The 20,300-nt window shown below is 40.8% G+C and overlaps 1 protein-coding gene across 1 annotated transcript in view; it reads left to right on the top strand.

Annotated features, from left to right (window-relative positions):
* Positions 1-8,768: 8,768 nt before the first annotated feature.
* The window catches only part of LOC124796080 (breast cancer type 2 susceptibility protein-like), a 173,362-nt gene continuing 161,830 nt past the window's right edge, over positions 8,769-20,300 (top strand). The window contains exons 1-2 of the mRNA XM_047260165.1: positions 8,769-8,903; positions 12,146-19,885. Of these exons, the coding sequence (XP_047116121.1) occupies positions 8,769-8,903; positions 12,146-19,885 (7,875 nt within the window). The remainder of the gene's footprint in view (positions 8,904-12,145; positions 19,886-20,300) is intronic.

A 20,300-nucleotide genomic window follows, 5' to 3' on the forward strand; every position in this document is an offset into this window, starting at 1 on the left:
CCTGAGGTGGGAAACCAGGAGATTGGATAGTTTTTTAAGGTGGAGGGTGGCATGCTGTTCTAATTTGCGATTGGCCTGTAGGAGGATGCTCTGAACAACCGGTGTGGATGTGGGAGAGGAAAGATTGAGGACTTTTATTAAGGATAGGAGTTGACGGGTGCGTTCACTGGCTGAGTTGATGTGTAGGTGAAGGATTAGGTGGGTGAGAGCAATGGATTGTTCAGTTTGGAACTGGTATAGGGACTGATGGAAAGAAGGGTTGCAGCCAGAGATGGGAACTTTAAGTGTGAGGCCTTTGGGGGTAATGCCAAATGTCAGACAAGCCTGAGAAAATAAAATATGGGAGCGTAATCTGGCTAGGGCGAAGGCATGTTTGCGGAGGGAATGTAAATAAAACTTAATGGGGTCGTTGTGGGGGTGTTGTGAGGGTGACATGGTATTAGAAGGTGGAAAGTGACATTATGACAGCTGCCACCCATTCCACATCAAATGTTCCCTTCCTTACAGCCTAGGTCTTCATGGCAAACGAATCTGCTCCAGTCCGGAATCCCTGAACCATTACACCAACAACCTGAAAACAGCTTTCGCATCCCGCAACTACCCTCCCGACCTGGTAAAGAAGCTAATAACCAGAGCCACTTCCTCATCCCTTCAAACCCAGAACCTCCCACAGAAGAACCCCAAAAGTGCCCCACTTGTGACAGGATACTTTCCGGGACTGGATCAGACTCTGAATGTGGCTCTCCAGCAGGGATACGACTTCCTCAAATCCTGCCCTGAAATGAGACCCATCCTTCATGAAATCATCCCCACTCCACCAAGAGTGTCTTTCCGCCGTCCACCTAACCTTAGTAACCTCTTAGTTCATCCCTATAAAATCCCCAAACCACCTTCCCTACCCTCTGGCTCCTACCCTTGTAACCGCCCCCGGTGTAAAACCTGTCCCATGCACCCTCCCACCACCACCTACTCCAGTCCTGTAACCCAGAAGGTGTACACGATCAAAGGCAGAGCCACGTGTGAAAGCACCCACGTGATTTACCAACTGACCTGCCTACACTGTGAGGCATTCTATGTGGGAATGACCAGCAACAAACTGTCCATACGCATGAATGGACACAGGCAGACAGTGTTTGTTGGTAATGAGGATCACCCTGTGGCTAAACATGCCTTGGTGCACGGCCAGCACATCTTGGCACAGTGTTACACCGTCCAGGTTATCTGGATACTTCCCACTAACACCAACCTGTCAGAACTCCGGAGATGGGAACTTGCCCTTCAGTATATCCTCTCTTCTCGTTATCCGCCAGGCCTCAACCTCCGCTAATTTCAAGTTGCCGCCGCTCATACCTCACCTGTCTTTCGACAACATCTTTGCCGCTTTACTTCCGCCTCGACTGACATCTCTGCCCAAACTCTTTGCCTTTACAAATGTCTGCTTGTGCCTGTGTATGTGCGGATGGATGTGTGTGTGTGTGCGCGAGCGTATACCTGTCCTTTTTTCCCCCTAAGGTAAGTCTTTCCGCTCCCGGGATTGGAATGATTCCTTACCCTCTCCCTTAAAACCCACATCCTTTCGTCTTTCCCTCTCCTTCCCTCTTTCCTGACGAAGCAACCATTTGTTGCGAAAGCTTGAATTTTGTGTGTGTTTGTGTTTGTTTGTGTGTCTGTCGACCTGCCAGCGGTTTTGTGTGGTGGAACAATGTAGAACCATCACTTAAAAAACAATGTGTGCATCTTTCCAGATGTACACATATCTTTTTCCCCTAGAACCCTTGGTGGTTCTTACATCCTTTCAATCTGTAACTTCATTGTTTGTGTATTCAAATTTCTGTGTGTATGCGGAAGTAATTTGATGTAGTCTTATTCTTCAGCTTTCTTATCTGAAGATAAGTTGTAGGTTATTGGAAACCACAGAAACTAGGAAGGACTTCTGTGATAGAAGTAGATGAATATGGAAAGAGGGAAAAATAGATAGCTCCTCAAATGAGAAGTAAGAAAGGAATGAAAGGTAGATGTGGTTACTGAGATTGAAGAAGAGAAAGAAGACAGCCTCAAAGACAGGAAACTCTTCCCACCCCTCATCCCCAGGATCCCTACCTCGCCGGTACTTGAGTGAGAAGCTGGAGGAGGTATGGTGTTAAATCGTCTCCTACAGAACGGACTTTCCCACCTTCACCCTTGAGGTCCACGAAGAAAATCTTAGCAACCCTATGAAAATGGCAAATGGTGAAGAATCAGGTACACTTGTCTGCGAGGGTCGTTTGAAAGGTGTGATGTGTGTTTTGTGTAAGTCATGATGTATCTGTTAGTGTAAATCATGCTTTTACCTACGCTACCCACCCCCTTTCGACATCAATAGAAACCCTCCCATCTACGCCACATCTCATAAAAGGTATGAAATATTCTGTACCAAGTATAAAATTATATATTCCATTATCACAGTCATTTAATTAGTCACATAAATATAATATTCCATTCAGTTTACTAAGAAAAATATGCTTCAATGACTTTAACTCTATCATCATACATTCAGTGTGAGAATGGTATACTCACGAGTTCAGAGATTATTTTGAAAGTTACGTGCCAGGTATGGTTCTCCCTACTTACTTAGAATTATGTGACAAAAAAAAAAAAAAAAAGGATTACCAGGTAGCTTTCAAGAAAACCAATTTTGGAATCATTGTAATTATGATTCATATTAATAGAATATAAAAAATTAATGACATTGATTTCACCCAGACTTCTACCCATAGATTTGCACAGGAAACTGGTGAAAAGATTACTTACAAGGACTAATTCAGGCAAAAATAAAACCTAAATATACGTGGAGCCTGCATTGGCTGCTGTCGACATTACAATCAAAACCTCGCGAGAAAATAACTGGCTAGGCAGATTTAATCTATCTTATTTCAGGGATAATATGCGTCCCAATTCTCACTTCATGTCGCTGCCTAGTAAAGTCAGGATAAGTTGGGGCGAGCCTGGACGAGTCATGAGGACAGGTAAGGTCACCCCTGGAATGACAGAGGAAGACGCAATCAAGATTCCTATCAGGCACAACCCTCTAACAACTGAGGACTAAGCAGTCAAAATTTCTAGCGGGCACAACCCTCTATCAACCGAGGATGACGCAGTCACATACCAGGAGCAATTTTGGGTGACGTAATAACAAATTCTCCCTGGTATGTGTTTTACCAGTACCTCTAAGTGCAGGATGATAAAATAATTTAAGAGTTTGTGGGAATTGGGTGCAGGAAAATTATTACTGAAGAAACGCGAAAAACAACTCGGGGTCTGACGGTTGTCACTCCGCACGTTAACACAGAACATTAACGTCCCTGGGAGATAGATGACTCCGCCTGGATCCCATGGATCTGATATTAACTTCACTTAAGCAAGTCCCCCCAGGAGGTCCACAACTCTTTTGTGGATACATGCGTGGTGAGCATGGGACCCCGAGCTGGTGCAGCTCTCTTTCCCTTCCCGGCTGCATACCTTCCTTTTCCACATCCTTCCCCATCTCCCATCCTCCCCTCACCACCTCCTCTTCCCTTCCCCTTCTCCCCCTCTGGGAGTATGTTTCGTGCCTACGTCCAGAGACGGGCGCTTGTAACTGTAAGACAGTCTCTCTTCTTTGCTTTCTATGCTGGAAAGTCTCTGTCCTTCCTTTGTCCTTCTCTTTTCCTTGCCTCTTCTCTTTACCTTTCTCCGCTGTGGCTTTTGAGACCTCTCTTCTTTCCTTTACTTTTCTTTGTTCCTCCCTTTCTCTTTCTTTCTTCCCTGTGGGTGTCTGAAGGTCGACCCACGTGTTCCCACTGGTAGCCGGAGACGGGGTAATGCGTAGTTCCCCACCCGGGGTAGACAGGTAGGACAGGTATGTACCCCCTGGTAACAGCCAGTCCCAGGGAGGGGTCATTACTCGAGCTGGTACCTTCCAAACGTGCCGAGTGGTCCCTCCGTTCATTTCTCGGGAGGTGTGACCTGAGGTGTGAACAATCACATAAGGTAGGAGTGCCCTCAGAGAGGACCCCCACAAGGAAGGAGCGCACCATCGGAGACGGCAGTAATCATGGGGGGTACTTCCGCAATGGTTTCCTCTTCATCTACAATGTCTGTCACAAGCGAAAGTTAAATGAGTCTCAGCCATGGACAATTCTTCCATCAGTGCCACAGTTCCTTGTTATTTCTCGGTCAGACAAAGGCCAAGACTTCTCCACAGTCAACCCTTTCATTATTCCGAAGAGCGTCGGCGGAATTGGAGGTCCTGTAAAGTCTTGTTCCCGATTAAGAAATGGCACCTTGTTGTTAGAAACAGTCAGTGCCCTCCAGGCACAAAAATTGCTGCGAGCTTCACTGCTACACACCTTCCCTGTCCAGGTGGAAGCGCATCGCACTTTAAATTCATCACGCGGGGTGGTTTATACACGCTCCCTCGACGGACTGTCTGACGAGGAAATTCAAAACTACCTGTCAGACCAGGACATAACGGCTGTTCGTCGAGTCATGAAAAGGGTTGACAATAACTTGCTTCCAACCCGTACTTTCTTCTTGACATTTGACAAGAGTTCAACTTCCATCGAACATAAAAGTGGGCTATGAGATAATTTCAGTTCACCCTTACATCCCCAACCCTACGCATTGCTATCGGTGTCAGCGGTTCAGTCATAGCAGCCACTCATGTTCCAATCCGGCTAAATGCGTTACGTGTGGCAAGGATGCCCATGAGGGTGCTTGTCCACATCCATCCCCTCGTCGCATCAACTGTGTGGGTGACCATGCTGCTTCCTCTAGAGATTGCCCCATTTTCAAAGATGAATGGCTTAATCAGGAAATCAGAATGAAGGAAAAGGTGTCTACATTTGCTGCTCATAAGTTATTCACCAGTCGAAAGCCCACTGTGCCTCTGGCAGGTAAATCTACCACTGTCCTTGCCTCTCCTCGGCCTACTAAGGAGGCAGCCATGCAGACTTGTGATCTCACCTTTAGTGCCAGGGTTGTCAGATCAGCGAGCGCAAAGATCGCCCGTTCAACCTCCCCACTATCACCTGCTCACTCTATGGCTCACCCCTCATTGGCTTCTGCTAAACCACGAGCCCCAAAACCAGACACCTGGACTTCCAAAGAAAGAGCCCACTCGCAAAGATTTTTTATGTTCCCCGACAGCACAACCATCGATTCCTCCCTCATCTCAACGTCCTGTTTCCAAGAAGGCTCATAAGAAACCAAGTTCCTCTCCTTCTCCTCCATGGCGTATCTCGTCTACAGCGCCACCTGGTGGTAGCCACCCTCGGCTGTCTTCCGTGTTGCCAAGGCGCACTGCTGGCAGCCGATCTACCGGTCAATTGCTGGTGGCGGGAGCTGCTCCCGAACAACCTATGGATCAGGATCTTCTGCCTTTGACTGAATGCCTTTCCATGCTGTCGGCTGCCGGCTCTCAGCAGTCGTTGAGTTGAGAGCAGCCGTGGTGAGACTCTTCCCTTCCCTGTCCACCCTACGTCAATTATGAATTGGAATACCCGCAACATTAGAGCCAATCGGGATGAATTGTCGATCCTCTTACGATCCTACTCACTGGTCATCTTCTGTCTTCAGAAAACAAAGCTGCATCCCCACGATCACTTTGTTTTCCCTCACTTTCAGTCAGCCCGGTTTGATCTCCCCTGTGTTGATGGCACTCCAGCACATGGGGGACTTATGATTCGTCTCCATGATACTGTCCATTATCACCCAATCCCCATAAACAGTTCCTTCCAAGCTGTTGCTGTCTGTCTTTCCCTTTCTGGATACTCCTTCTCGCTTTGTACTGTAAACATTCCATCGTCCGCACCGATGGCAGGAGCTGATGTCCTTCATCTCCTTGGTCAGCTCCCGGCCCCCCTCTTTGCTGGTTGGGGACTTCAATGCCCACCACCTGCTTTGGGGATCTCCGCATCCTTGTCCGCGAGGCTCCCTATTGACTGACGTCTTCAACCAAGTAGATCTTGTTTGCCTCAACACTGGGGAACCTACATTTTTGTCTGCCTCCACGACGAATTTCTCCCATTTGGACCTTTTAGTTGGTACTGTTCAACCAGCTCGGCACTTGGAATGGTTCACTCTTGCTGATACACACTCGAGTGACCATTTTCCATGTGTCCTTTGATTGCAGCCACAACTGCAAACTATGTGCCCAAGACACTGGAAGTTTGCTCAAGCCGATTGGACACTTTTTTCGTCCCTAGCGTCATTCCATGACTGTCACTTTCCTAGCGTCGACGATCAGGTCACTCATGTTACAGAAGTTATTCTTACAGCTGCGGAATGTTCAGTACCTCGCACCTCTGATTTGCCCTGGCGCCCCCCCCCCCCCCCCCCCCCCCAGTTCCTTGGTGGAACGAGGCATTGCGTGACGCAATACATGAGCGGCGACGTGCTCTTAGTGTTTTCAGCCACCATCCTACTTTGGCCAACTGTATCCGCTATAAACAGTTATGTGCGCGATGCCATCGTGTCATCCGTGATAGCAAGAAGACAAACTTCTTTACTAGCTCTTTTAACACCTTCACTCCCTCCTCAGAAGTTTGGAATCGCATTCGACGGTTATCTGGTGCGCCTAGTTTCTCCATGATCTCTGGGCTCACTGTGTGCATGATACCTTAGTGCCCCTATTTTACTCCACTATGCGCCCATCTACAGCTGTCACCTGATATATCTTCCATTTTAGCAGATGACATGCGCTCAGCCAATCGCATCCTTGAGTTTATTAGTGTCAGTAAGATGACGTTGATCATTTGAAGCTCTTTTTGGGGAAAACAACCCCGCCATTGCCTGGGTGTTTAGTTATAACTGTGCCCAAGACTTCATATGCGTGGAATTTATTTTTAACTTAAAAAGCTTTGTTCTGTACAATGTTTCAATTGGTTGGGGACATGAATGAAGAGCTCCTTTGCTTCTGTAAAATGGGAGAGAGCCTTATAGTGGTGGCCATACCAAAAGCAACTGACACTAAGGTCCACACCTGGAATACACAGCCTCTGGACTTACAGTTTGTTTATGCTCGTGGCTTAACACAAGCTCATTGGGAATTGTACAAGTTTAAATTGAAATCATAAATTGTTAGGAATAAGCAGGATTTTCGATATAAAAACATTCTTGCCTGTGCAACGTCCTGCCAGAATTTCCACTTCAGTGATGTTACATCGAAGAGAAGAAACTTTAAGCTTCTGTGAGTGAAGCGTCCTGAGAAGTGTGACAATGCATGCCACTCTCAATCAGAGTTATGTCATGCCTCACTTTCAGAAGGCATTTCTAAAGAGCAAGTTTGCGTCAAAATCTTCATTGGACTCTTGAGACCACATAGTCCTCAGTCCTTCAGCAGTTCTGGTGTTTTGAGAAGACTCAACCATTTTCTAGGCACTTTCACTCATAAACAAAATGAAATCAAAATTGAATGAGTAGGTACCCAAAAAATATAAATAAAACCTACCAAAAGAAGCAAAGCAATGTTGCTAAGTTTTTAATACACGAAGTAATATCAGTATATGCATATATCCCAACCAAGTAACTTTGCTGTTTGTTTGTGTTTGTAAAGATACGATTCCAGTACTTAATTCCATCACTAGTGTAACCCCTAAGAATACATCTGTCAAAGAAGGGAGGAAAAAAAAAAACAAAGGACAAAGCAACCTAATAGGGCCATCTATTGGTTTTTTTGGCATTCCTCACTGTAGTGATTAAACATCTGGACTACTAAACTGAGTAGACAATTTTAGATCAAAATTTAAATTAAGATATATTTCCCCCCTTTTTCCAATTTTGATGAAATAAAGCCTATATTTTGCTCCAGGCTACAATAAAGTGAAAAACACAATGAAAACTCGTAAAGCAATTTTGGAGGTTATATTGTTCAAACAGCAAACAGATGGGCATGATGTTTTTACAGTTTTATTGTGAGTATAGAAAAGTACCTGTGGGTATTTCAGCCCACTTTTCCCTTGGAGTCGTGCCAAACATATTCAATGTATGGTTTTGCAGAACCCACGTTTCGTCCAGATAAACCAGTGCCCTACTCTCCTCCATGTGCAGTATGTGTGCAGCCTGCATACTGTAACCCTTATGGTAGCAATATACCTTTGTCCATAAGAAATTTGAATGTATTGTTACATTTTCTGGACTTAAAGCCAATTATTTTAGAAGGACAAGATGAAGACTGGACGTTTCCAAGCAGTCATACTCAGTTTTGTGTTGTTGTTGGGCATTGACTTTATTGGTCATAGGATACTCTCCTCTATTGTTGTATTCTAACACAGTCCTGTCGACCATTTCTTTATTAAAACCATCCATTTGAGTAAATGTACTTTCCTGTTTATATCCGTTTCATGACAAATGGAAAATGGCACTCACGTCTGTAACACTCACACCTATAGCCTTTGAATTATACTACTGCTAACATGCTGTCCTCTGCTTTTTGAGGCTCCCTGTGCTTCTGCCATCAATTTTTATGCTTAGGTAAAATTAATGTGCTGTCTAGCTTCATTGTCCTGAGCAAATTTCTCAGAAATATCTGGACATCATATATTACATGTTCAGGGGGCTAGAAACTTTGCTATGCACTGAAAATTGCTCTTCAGTATCATCCTCAACTATCTGTAGACCAGAATAAGTCCATGACATCAACTGAAAACAAACACACACAAGAACTGAATTGTGATTACACACAAGCAGGAACCATACAAGGTAACGTTACAGGTCCAGGGGTGAAGCAGGGGGAGACTTACGGGTCTGACATGCATGACTTTGAGCCACCTGAGTTAATGAAAGCGACTATAGCAACAGAAAGAATACGGATGAAGCATGAGCAGAATTCTAGACTGTGTGGGTACACAGTTTATGTTGCTTGCTACCAAGTAGTCCAAACAACAGTTTGTGACATGAGGTAAGGCATCATTGTGATGACACTGTCACCATTTATGTACAGATAATTTGTTGATTGTCTCCATCATGTGCATGTATTACATTCCATTATTCACTGTATGAGTGGGAACTACATATTGTTGAAACAGTTAGAAAGTGTGATAACCACCCCCTTCTTTGCGGATGAACTGCTACAGCCTCTTTTGGTGGTAGAGAATTTGACAAGTAGCTTATTCTGGTCACTCATTTACCTATGTACTTGACATAATGCAGCCATAAATCACTGCTACTGCTACAGACATATAAAAACATATTCTATCACCAACAGCAAATGACCTCGTGGACCAAACTGTATGAAGTGATAGAATAGAAGGCACTAATTTTCATTTGAGAAGTCAAATACCTGCCCTTAGGTTTTCCATTGTGTCTCTAAATCATGGCAGGGTAATGCTAATATTATTCCTTCACCAAGCCGATGGCCAATTTCCTCCTCTACTTTTTTGAGTTACTGTTTCATTTCTGACCTCGGTGTCAATGGGATGTTAAACTCTAATATTCCTTATGTCCTTTCTTTCAAATAGTGGTCTTATAAAGAAGATAAAACATAATTCCAAAAAACTGCTATATGTAATTCACAATTCCTTACTGGTTTTACATGCCTCCCTCCCTCCAAATACAAAGGACCTTCACAGTAGTTACACTATGTGATCAAAAGTATCTGGACACCTGGCTGAAACTGACTGACAAGTTCGTGGCGCCCTCCATCAGTAATGCTGGTATTCAGTATGGTGTTGGCCCACCCTTAGCCTTGATGACAGCTTCCACTCTCGCAGGCATACGTTCAGTCAGGTGCTGAAAGGTTTCTTGGGGAATGGCAGCCCATTCTTCATGGATTGCTGCACTGAGGAGGGGTATCGATGTCGGTCGGTGAGGTCTGGTGTGAAGTTGGCATTGCAAAACATCCCAAAGGTATTCTTTAGGATTCAGGTCAGGACTATGTGCAGGCCAGTCCATTACAGGGATGTTATTGTCATGTAACAACTCCGCCACAGGCCGTGCATTATGAACAGGTGTTGAAAGATGCAATTGCCATCCCTGAATTGCTCTTCAACAGTGGGAAGCAAGATAGTGCTTAAAACATTAATGTAGGTCTGTGCTGTGATAGTGCCACACAAAACAACAAGGGGTGCAAGCCCCCTCCATGAAAAACACGATCACACCGTAACACCACTGCCTCTGAATTTTACTGTTGGCACTACACACACTGGCAGGTGACGTTCACCAGGCATCCGCCATCCCCACACCCTGCCATCGGATCGCCACATTGTGTACCGTGATACGTCACTCCACACAACCGTTGTTTCCACTGTTCAATCGTCCAATGTTTACGCTCCTTATACCAAGCGAGGCATCGTGTGGCATTTACTGGCGCGATGTGTGGCTTATGAGCAGCCTCTCGATTGTGAAATCCAAGTTTGTGCCCTCCGCCACACACCGTTGGGTGGCTTGCGGAGTATAGATGTAGATGTTTTCTCACCTCCTGCCGAACTGTCACAGTACTTGCACTGGATCCTGATGCAGTTTGGAATTCGTGTGTGATGGTCTCGATAGGTGTCTACCTATTACACATTACGACCCTCTTTGACTTTTCCATTTCATTATCCATTAGAAAAAATAATAAACATATGTTTTTGGGGGTGTCCGGATACTTTTGATCACATTGTGTACACAATCCTTCCTGTGTCTGCCTATTACACATTATGACCCTCAACTATTGGCGGTCTCTGTCAGTCAACTAACGAGCTCAGCCTGTACGCTTTTGTGTTGTATGTGTCCCTTCACATTTCCACTTCACTATCACATCGGAAACAGTGGACCTAGAGATGTTTAGGAGTGTGGAAATCTTGCATACAGATGTACGACACAAGTGACACCCAATTGCCGGACCATGTTCTAAGTTCTTGAGTTCCGCAGAGTGTCCCATTCTGCTCTCTCATGACACCTAATGACTACTGAGGTCGTTGATATTGAGTACTTGGCAGTAGGAGGCAGCACAATGCACATAACATGAAAAACGTGTGTTTTTGAAGGTGTCCAGATACTTTTTATCACACAGTGTATGTAGATGCTTACTTAGATGACAGAAGAAATTTGCATAACCCACAAAAAATCATTCTTTAAAGTCCATGAAACACACAAATGACAGGAAGTAAGTGCTATAGCACAATATGGCTGTATTATTCTTTCTCTCTTTTTTTTATGGCAGGCAAGTACAAGTAGGACCTACCATACACAGCATTCCTGTCAGTCAAATTGTACAAAAGTGCTGCTACCTATGGATGTTATATGTTAAACCTTACCCTTTTCTTTCATGCGAGATTCACACATAACAGTGAGGAGTAAAGTCAATACGTTTTTGTTGCTCACAGTTTTAATGTAATTATGTTCATCAGATACAAGCCAGAAAAAAAAGAAAAAACAAATGAAGTGGCATTGTAATACTGAGTGAACATTTAAAACAGAATTTTCCCTGACATGTTGCACGTTTGACTTGGGGTTCATGTTGTTGACAGGGATGTCAGGAATGTGCCGTGCAACTCATTTGTATTTTCCGTGAACAGTGCTGCACAGCTTCAATGAATTTAAAGAATGGCATCATGGACCCACCAAAAGCTGCTGTAACATTTATTTATTCACAGACAGACAGTTTTGATCAAACAACCATCTTCAAGTTGCAGATTAACACAACATCAAACTAAAGGAAGATTCTTTGGCATCATATGAATAACTGAGTTTAGCTGCAGCATATGTCACTGACAGGTACTGCAACTAAAAATGGTTATCCATTTGACAGCAAGGAACCTAGCTTTAACTTTATGTAGTGTTAGTCTGTCACTTGACCAGAGCTGGTTCTTTGTGAATAAATAAATATTACAGGAACTTTTGGAGGTTCCACGACATTGATTCTTTCAACTCATTTTTGTTGTCTGTATGTTATAAGCAACATTAGTTTTTTCCAGGAGAATGGGAAGTAATGGTGGAACACTGTGAAGTTCACAAAATGATATCCATAAATGTGTTGTATAAATTTCATTAATTCAGGCCACCTTATTGATTCAGCAGCTGAAAGTTATTACTTGATCACACTTTGTTGTCTTTTTTATTGTAAACTGTAAGCTTTATTATATCTAATGCCATTTGATTTGTCCAACTTTGATATTATGGTTCATAATACTTTTTTCTCTTTCAGCCTCGCACACTTTTCACACCAGAGGTGAAGGAGGAACAATCACAAAACAACCTGAGCGAGTCTTTGATGGAATGCAGTGAAGTACTTCACAGTGTGAAACCTAAAAAATTATGCAAAGCATATGAAGAATTTTGTACCAGTGAGATTTTGTCCTCAAATGACACTTTGCAAAACACAACAGTATTAACTGGTATAGAAAAGTATTCAGACATATCTCTTGCTTGTAGCACATCTGAAAACGAGCCATATCTGGTGAGGGAAGTGCTTGATTTGTTGGTATCTCCAGTAACTGTTTCTAGGCAGAAGACTTGCTTGAAGTCAGACCTATTATCGGAAACACCATTGCCCAATGGTGACCATAAACATTTCCATGAATTGGGGAAGTTATCCAAGTTTAGACCGAAAGCTAAAAGACTTTTTCGCAAAGGAAACAAAATGTACCCTGACAGGGAGAGTGACACTACAGCTAATGAAGATCAGAATAAAAGTGAAACTGATGATGGTCCCAAAGCAAATATGTCTAAAGAGCTATCAAAAAGCCCAAATTTGAGTGGCACTTTTATTTTTGAAAGCCCTGTTTCACCTGTTATTAAAGCAAAAGCAGACAAGAAGCAACAGAAAGATGGTGTCACGTTTTTTTCTCCAGTGTTACACAAAACTCAGGAGTTTTTACATGACTTTTCATTTAGTACTCTTGAAGAAGTGTGCCAGGCATCTGAAGTCTTAGCTTCAGGTTGTTGCTCTCCAGTTGAAAACTGTGAAATTTCTGATAACTTTGTATCACAAAAAAAAGAGCCATATAGATCCCAGAGTGTATCACCAATTGAATTTGAAAACATTACATCTAATAGCAGTAGAATGGTTGTGAATAAAACATCAACTCCTATCCACTCTGAAAGAAATAAAAAAGTTTGTGCTAACAAAAAGAAAATTAAGTTTCTTAATGTTCACAAGGGACAGAAGTATGATCCTTCTGTCTCAGGATTTCAAGAAAAATTAGACTTTCTTTGTAAACCTCAGGTACCTTCTCAGACATCCAATAGAGCTGAACAGTTTTCAAAATATGAAAAAGACCTTCCACAGTGCAATAGTACTTTAATAAATAACTGTGTTGAACGTGACAATGTCATACCAGATAAAACAGAGTCACTGAGGCATCGTGTAGTTTCAGTTAAGTCCAGTCTGAAGCGAAATAAGAAGTTTGCTTATATTTCAGAACTGGGAACATGTAACACAGTAAACATTACAAAATTTTCTTCTGTTGATACTGTTCTCAGTAATATGCTACAGACAGCTGAAGCTTTAGAAGCAATTAACTGCTTTCAGAATGAAAATATCAGCACTTCCTTAAAGAAAGATTTGGAGCAAATCTCTAGGAAAGAGACCGATTTTCTACCATTTAGTGAGTGGAATTTGACTCCTGCAGGCCAACAGTCGGCTGTCAGGAATTTTGCGAACACTTATAACTCACTGAAAAAATGTAACACTTCAGAAGAAGAATCAAAAGGTAATTCAGATAATGCTTTTCTTAAAACTTTGGGAAATAATACTATTGCTAATGGAAGAAAAAGGAAAAGCGGTAGTCATGGAACTCTGGGAGACCAGAGTATTGCAAAGAGAACATGTATTGAGGAAGTTAAAAGTATGCAAGTAGCAAATGTGTTCAAGAAGCCTGTTTCTAATAACCTGCAACCATTCGTCTCGGACACACAGCTGAATGTAGTCTTTGATAATGTTGAAGCAATAGTTGCTGAATTCAACAATAAGTGTGATATACTTGGAACAGCTGACAGACCTTGTAATACACAGAACTTGAACAGTTTGCATACAGGAAACAAATGCCCGTCCAGTTTGCTGGAAAATATAAATGCCCTTCCTGGTGAAAATTGTGTTGATGAAGAAAATATTAGAACAGAGGAAAATGATTTAAATGATGGCAAAAATAGAATAGAATTATGTAATATGGATAAAAATGAAATAAATTTGCTACAGAATCCTATAGAATTAAAGACTCAAAGTCATTGCAGTCTGAAACGTAACCGACCTGATTCTGATACAGGCATTGAAAGCTCAAGGAATCTGGCTAAGAAATCAAAAAAAGAGCTCGATGCTTCTGAAAATATTTCTTTGGACAGAGGATATACTAAAACTAATCGTATTATAAAACACCCTGAAGTAAAACAGAAAATTCCTAAAATCTGTCAATTCAATTATCATGAAATTGAAGAAATTGGTTCAGAGGGGCCTGCTGCTGAAGAATATAATGAAACAAGTTTCCTCAAGTCACATCAACATATCTTTGATAGCAGTTTTACAGCTGCAACTCAAAAGACAACAGAGGTTGTCGGTAAGAAGGAACAAACGAATGGAGAAGCTTTGCTCAGGTGCGAGCAGAAAAATTCTGTTGAATGTAAGATCACTGATGAAACAGAAAAGGAGAGTAGTCTGATAGGTTCTGCCCAGTATCTCTTAAAAAATATGACTGAAGATAGTGTTGAACATGCATGTTACACAGAATATAATAAAAGGGAACCAATTCACTTCAGTATTAAATCAGAAAGTAACAGTATTAGTGAAAATGAGTCTAGCCACCAAGAATCTCATATGGGGAACGTGACCCAAGTATTCCAGAAGAAATATGATATGGTGATCTCCCCTACAATTTGCAATGCAGGATCTCACAGCTCAAAAACTCATGTGGACAGCAATTCTTTGAATGATAATTCGAAGGAAATGTGTAAAATATCAGCATTTAACTATGGGAAGCATTATGAGAAAATTCCTAGTAGTGGTGAATTTTTACAGACTCAAGCTACTGTTACATTATCTTCAGTGGACAATGATGAAAAAGGGTTGTGTGCTCAGAATGATACTTTAAATATTAAGGTTTTAGACACATCTGATTATGGAGTGTCTTTTACAACTGCCAAAGGAAAGAAAATTGAAATGTCAAAAGAGAGTCTGGATGTAGCTTGCAATTTGTTTAGAGATATTATTGAACCGAATATTGAACAAACTGATGGGCAGGTGATGTGTACAACACCGCAAAAGAGTTTGATAGAGACAATTACCATAAGAGAAGGAAATAAAACAAAACATAAAGTGTCAGTGAATAATGACACAAAAAATTGCAAAGGAAATGGGGTAAAAAGGGACAATTCAGAATTGGAAGCTTCCAGAATTACATCAGTAAATCTTGTAAATAGCAGTGATACAGTTTCAGTACCGTTACAGGTTGGGTTTTCCACTGCAAGTGGAAAAAAGTTCACAATCCCTGAAAAATCCTTGCAGAAAGCTAGGCATATGTTTCAGAATATGATGGAGCTAGAAGCCACAGGAGATGATACTCTACTTAAAGACTATGATGTGTTCAGTGTAGCAAATACAAATACAGTTTCCTCATCCAACAGAAATCGGACTAACTTTCAAAGATGTAGTGTAGTGCCTGAAAAGGCTATGCACATAACAAGACAGTTTCAAAGTAAAGTGGAGAATGCTGCAGATTCTTCTTCCAGTGGTGAAACATTGCAGTACTTAAAAAAGCGAGAGTTTGTTAGAGTAAATAATACCGTATCATCAGAATTCCCCAGGGATGTTTGTGATATAGCAGATTCACACCTCAGCATGTTGCAAATGCAGCTGGATGGAACAAAGAAACATTCTGTAAAATTTAAAATAAATAGTTCTACAAGTAATGTGACTGATGATAAACAAGAAGATGGAAATATTTTGGCACAGGTAATTGAGTCAAGATCAACAGAGAGTGCTTATGAAGAGGATAATGAGCACAAGTACATAATGTCCACTGATGTTAAGAGCCCTCTACAAAAGAGGTCTTCACATAAAACTATGAAGGCTCTGTTGGGTACTCAAGGCAACAATAATTTGCTAAATAGTGAATGTGATACCATTTGTAATGTAGCTGGAAGTATGTTAGAGAATACTAAAACTAAATTTGAATCTACCTACGTGACTTGTGCTGAAAGTGGTGCCACTTTGTCACGGAAGTCCTTAAAGGTGGAAGCTAGTACTAAGTATCCAGATAATTGCCACGGAATACAGACAGAAGATGTAAGTGCTGAATTTTATAAAGGTCTAGGTAGTGAGAGTAATTTAAATAGAGGATTTATGACAGCTGCTGGAAAAAATATTATTGTATCAGCTACTTCTCTGGACAGAGCAAAGAGTATGCTGTCAGACATTTCTGTGATGAATGAGGATGATTGCAAGAACCTCATTGTGCAAGCGAGGAGAAGAGATTTGAAAGATTCTCCCATATATGAGGAAAAGAACAAATGCACTGTGTTAAACAAGCAACATATTAAGAAAGCTCTGGCAGAGCATAAGGAAGAAGGGAAGAGAGGAAGAAAAGTGTCACTAATGGTTCGTAATTTGTCTGAGTCTTTGAATAAATTGACTGTACCGGAAACTGTGGGACAGACTGATCTCGGAGTAGAGAAATGCTCAGAAGATATTTCTGCAGTGCAAGTGCAGGCAGTCAAGAGTTATTTCAGTTGTGGGTTTCAGACTGCTGCCAGTAAACCGTTTGAAATATCTCTTGCATCCCTTAACGAAGCAGAGGAAATGTTTGATGACGTAATGGATACTGTTGCTGAGGGACATAATCACACTGCTGTGGCACAGAGAAAAAAGGAGAATGAACTGTTCAAGAAATCTCAGCGAAATGCAGAAACTATTTTACCATTGGTTGAGAGGAATATTAGTGTGCATGATGAATCTGTGAAAACATTGGACACTATGTATGTGACAGAAAGAAAACTGGGAACAAATGCGTCACCTGAAAAAACTGATACATTCAATTTTGCTGCTGCTAGTGGCAGAGATGTTGAAATTTCACAACTTTCATCACAAAAAGTAAAGAACACATTGAAGGCACCAAGTAATTTTGTTCCTAAGGAAGCAAATAGAATCACAACAGATGATAGGTGTTCTTCAAAGAAAATTTGTGTAACGTTGTCAGATAAAGTGGAAAAGGCATTGTTAAATGAGACAATATTAATCAAGCAAACATCCAACATAGAATCTGAAAAGGAAATTAAAACTTTTGACAATAAAGAAAATTTTGTCCAGTGCAAAAGACTGAAAATGTGTAGTGGTTTTTTTACAGCTGGTGGTAAAAAGGTGGATGTTTCTGATGAAAGTCTAATGAAAGTCCGAAATCTGTTTTCTGATATAACAGAAAATGTCGAAGAAACTACTTTTACTGTAGGGAATATGGAGGAAAAAGAAACAGTTGGTGAGTCCGCTTTTAAGGGACAAGATGTAATCTTCCATGGAAAAGTGCAAAACTTATCACAAGACAATGATATGGAAATAGAGAAAATATATGAGACTAAATCTAAAAATGAAGTTCAAATTCTTGACAAAAAAGAAAGCTCTGTGGATTGCAAAAGTCTGTATATATGTGGTGGTTTTCTAACAGCTGGTGGTAAAAAGGTGGATGTTACAGAAGAAAGTCTCAAAAGAGTCAGAACTCTTTTTTCTGATGAAACAGAAGATGTTGAAGAAACTACATTGACTGTGGAGAATTTGAAGGCAAAAGAAGCAATTGAGATGTACACTTATAAAGGAAGGGATCGTGTATCCTCTGGGAAAGTGACAAAATCATCACAAGAGAGGGCAATGAAAATCACGAAAATATCTGACACAGAATCTGAAAATGAAGTTCAAATTCTTGACAAGGAAAAAAATCCTGTAAATTTCAAAAAACTTAGTATGTGTGGTGGTTTGTGTACTGCCAGTGGAAAAAAAATTAATGTTTCAGAAGAAAGTTTGGCAAGAGTCACGAATGTTTTTTCTGATATAACAGAAAATGAAAATAATACTTTTACAGTAGGGAATATGAAGGTGAAAGAAGCACATGAAGCGTATTCTTCCAAGAAGAAAGATATGATGTCTGTTGAGAAAGGGGAAAAGTTGTCACTGAACAAGAATATAACTACCAGGAAAATATGTGACAGAGAATTTGAAAATGAAGTGAAGGTGCTTGACAGAAAAGAAAGTTCTGTAAATTGTGAAAGACTGAATATGTTTGGTGGTTTTCTTACAGCTGGTGGTAAAAAGGTGGGTGTTTCAGAAGAAAGTTTGCTGAGAGTCAAGAATCTGTTTTCTGATATAACGGACAATATTGAAGAAACTACGTTGACTTTAATGAATGTGAAGGAAAAAGAAGCTACTGAGATATGCTGTGTCAAGGAGAAACATGTAATATCCCCTGAGAAAGTGAAAAACTCATCATTGGAGAAGAATACAGGACCTAGGAAAATATCTGATGCAGAATTTGAAAATGAAGTGAATCTGCTTGACACAGAAGAGAGTTCTACCAATTGCAAAAGACTAAATATATGTAGTGGTTTTGTTACAGCTGGTGGTAAAAAGGTGAGTGTTTCAGAAGAAAGTTTGGTGAGAGTCAAGAATCTGTTTTCTGATATAACAGAGAATGTTCAAGAAACTGCATTGACATTAATGAATATGAAGGGAAAAGAAGCAACTGAGAAATACAGTGTCAAGAAGAAAGATGCAGTATGCTTTGAGAAAGTGAAAAACTCATCACCAGACAAGGGTACTGGAACTAGGAAAAAATTTGAAACAGAATTTGAAAATGAAGTGAATCTACGTAACAAGGAAGAGAATTCTGTCAACTGCAAAAGACTAAATACATGTAGTGGTTTTGTTACAGCTGGTGGTAAAAAGGTGGAGATTTCGGAAGAAAGTCTGGTAAGAGTCAGAAATCTGTTTTCTGAGTTCACAGATAATGCCTTAGAGAATACACTGACTGTAGAGCATGTGAAAGGAAAAGAAACAACTGGAAATCAGTCTCTTAAGAAAAAAGATGTATTATCACATGAGATAGTGAAAAAACGACTATCAGACAGAACTACTGGAAGCAAGAAAATATCTGATTCAGAATCTGAAAATGAAGTAAGGCTGTTCGATAAGAAACAAAATGTTATAGGTAATGAAAGGATGAAAATATATGGTGGTTTTGTCACAGGTTGTGGTAAAAAAGTGGAGGTCTCTGAAGAGAGTTTGATGAAAGTAAGAACTCTTTTTGCCGACGTAACAGATAATGAGGAAAATTCATCTTTGGTTTCAAGGGATGTAGACAGTTCCCCATCATGTATGAAAAAAGCCTGTATTACAAACTCTGATTGTCTCCAGAATGAATTTGTAGGTATGGAAACTCATCTTCAGACAGCATATCGGAAGCCTATTGCTACTAGCTCCAAAGAAACAGTAATGTCAGTTTTAGATAGAAAAAACTATGTTTCTGGCACTTCAAACAAGCCACATGGTAATGCTCTTGCAGAAAATATGTTGCAGCACAATGTGAAGATTAATGTAGCTACTAAACTGAGAATCCAAAAGCATGAAACCACTTTGACACAGGAAGTTTCAGAAAGTACAGCAGCCCTTCTTTTAGATGATGATTTTAAGAAAGAATTAGAAGAATCAGATTCCTCATGTTTCTCTGTGTTAACAGAAAGCAGCTGCTCTCCAGATTTGTCTGTTACTATGGGAAGTACCACCAGTACGGACAGAGAACCAGGAAGTCCAGTTATTGGCTCAAGGAACAAATGCAACCGATCAAATAAAGTGCTTGTACGCAAGAACACTTCAGCAAAGAGAGCTGAAAGTGTCACAGCATCAGTGAAGAAGGTATGTGACCAATCACAATCTGAAGATAAGAAGAATAATATACCACCATTCATACCGGAGGTAAGATTTCTGCAAATACATTAATAGTTTTTACCCTTTTGCAGTATGAACTTCTAAGGTTCATTAAACACATTAAGTTTTTACAGTGACACCTTGTGCCTGTTCCCTCTGTCTCTTCTCCCAATCTCTGTTTTACCCTTTTTGTCAGCCCTCGTAATCTTCGTTACATATTTTATAACATAGAATTTTTAATAATTGTCTGTTTAGTTTTGGTTATTGCTTTGATTTTATTTCACACCTGTATATGGAAATGGTTAGTATATGTTATTTCCATATTTTTGCATCTACTGTCGTGTTATTGTAATATGCCAAATTCTTCTTATTGAGAGCAGTAATTATTGCTCTACCAGTATCCTTTTTGTTTTACTTGTTTTGACAACTTTCATCTTTGTTTGATTACTGTGATTTGTGAAAG

This window comes from Schistocerca piceifrons, chromosome 4 (assembly GCF_021461385.2).
Source record: "Schistocerca piceifrons isolate TAMUIC-IGC-003096 chromosome 4, iqSchPice1.1, whole genome shotgun sequence".
NCBI classification, from domain to species: Eukaryota; Metazoa; Arthropoda; class Insecta; order Orthoptera; family Acrididae; genus Schistocerca; species Schistocerca piceifrons.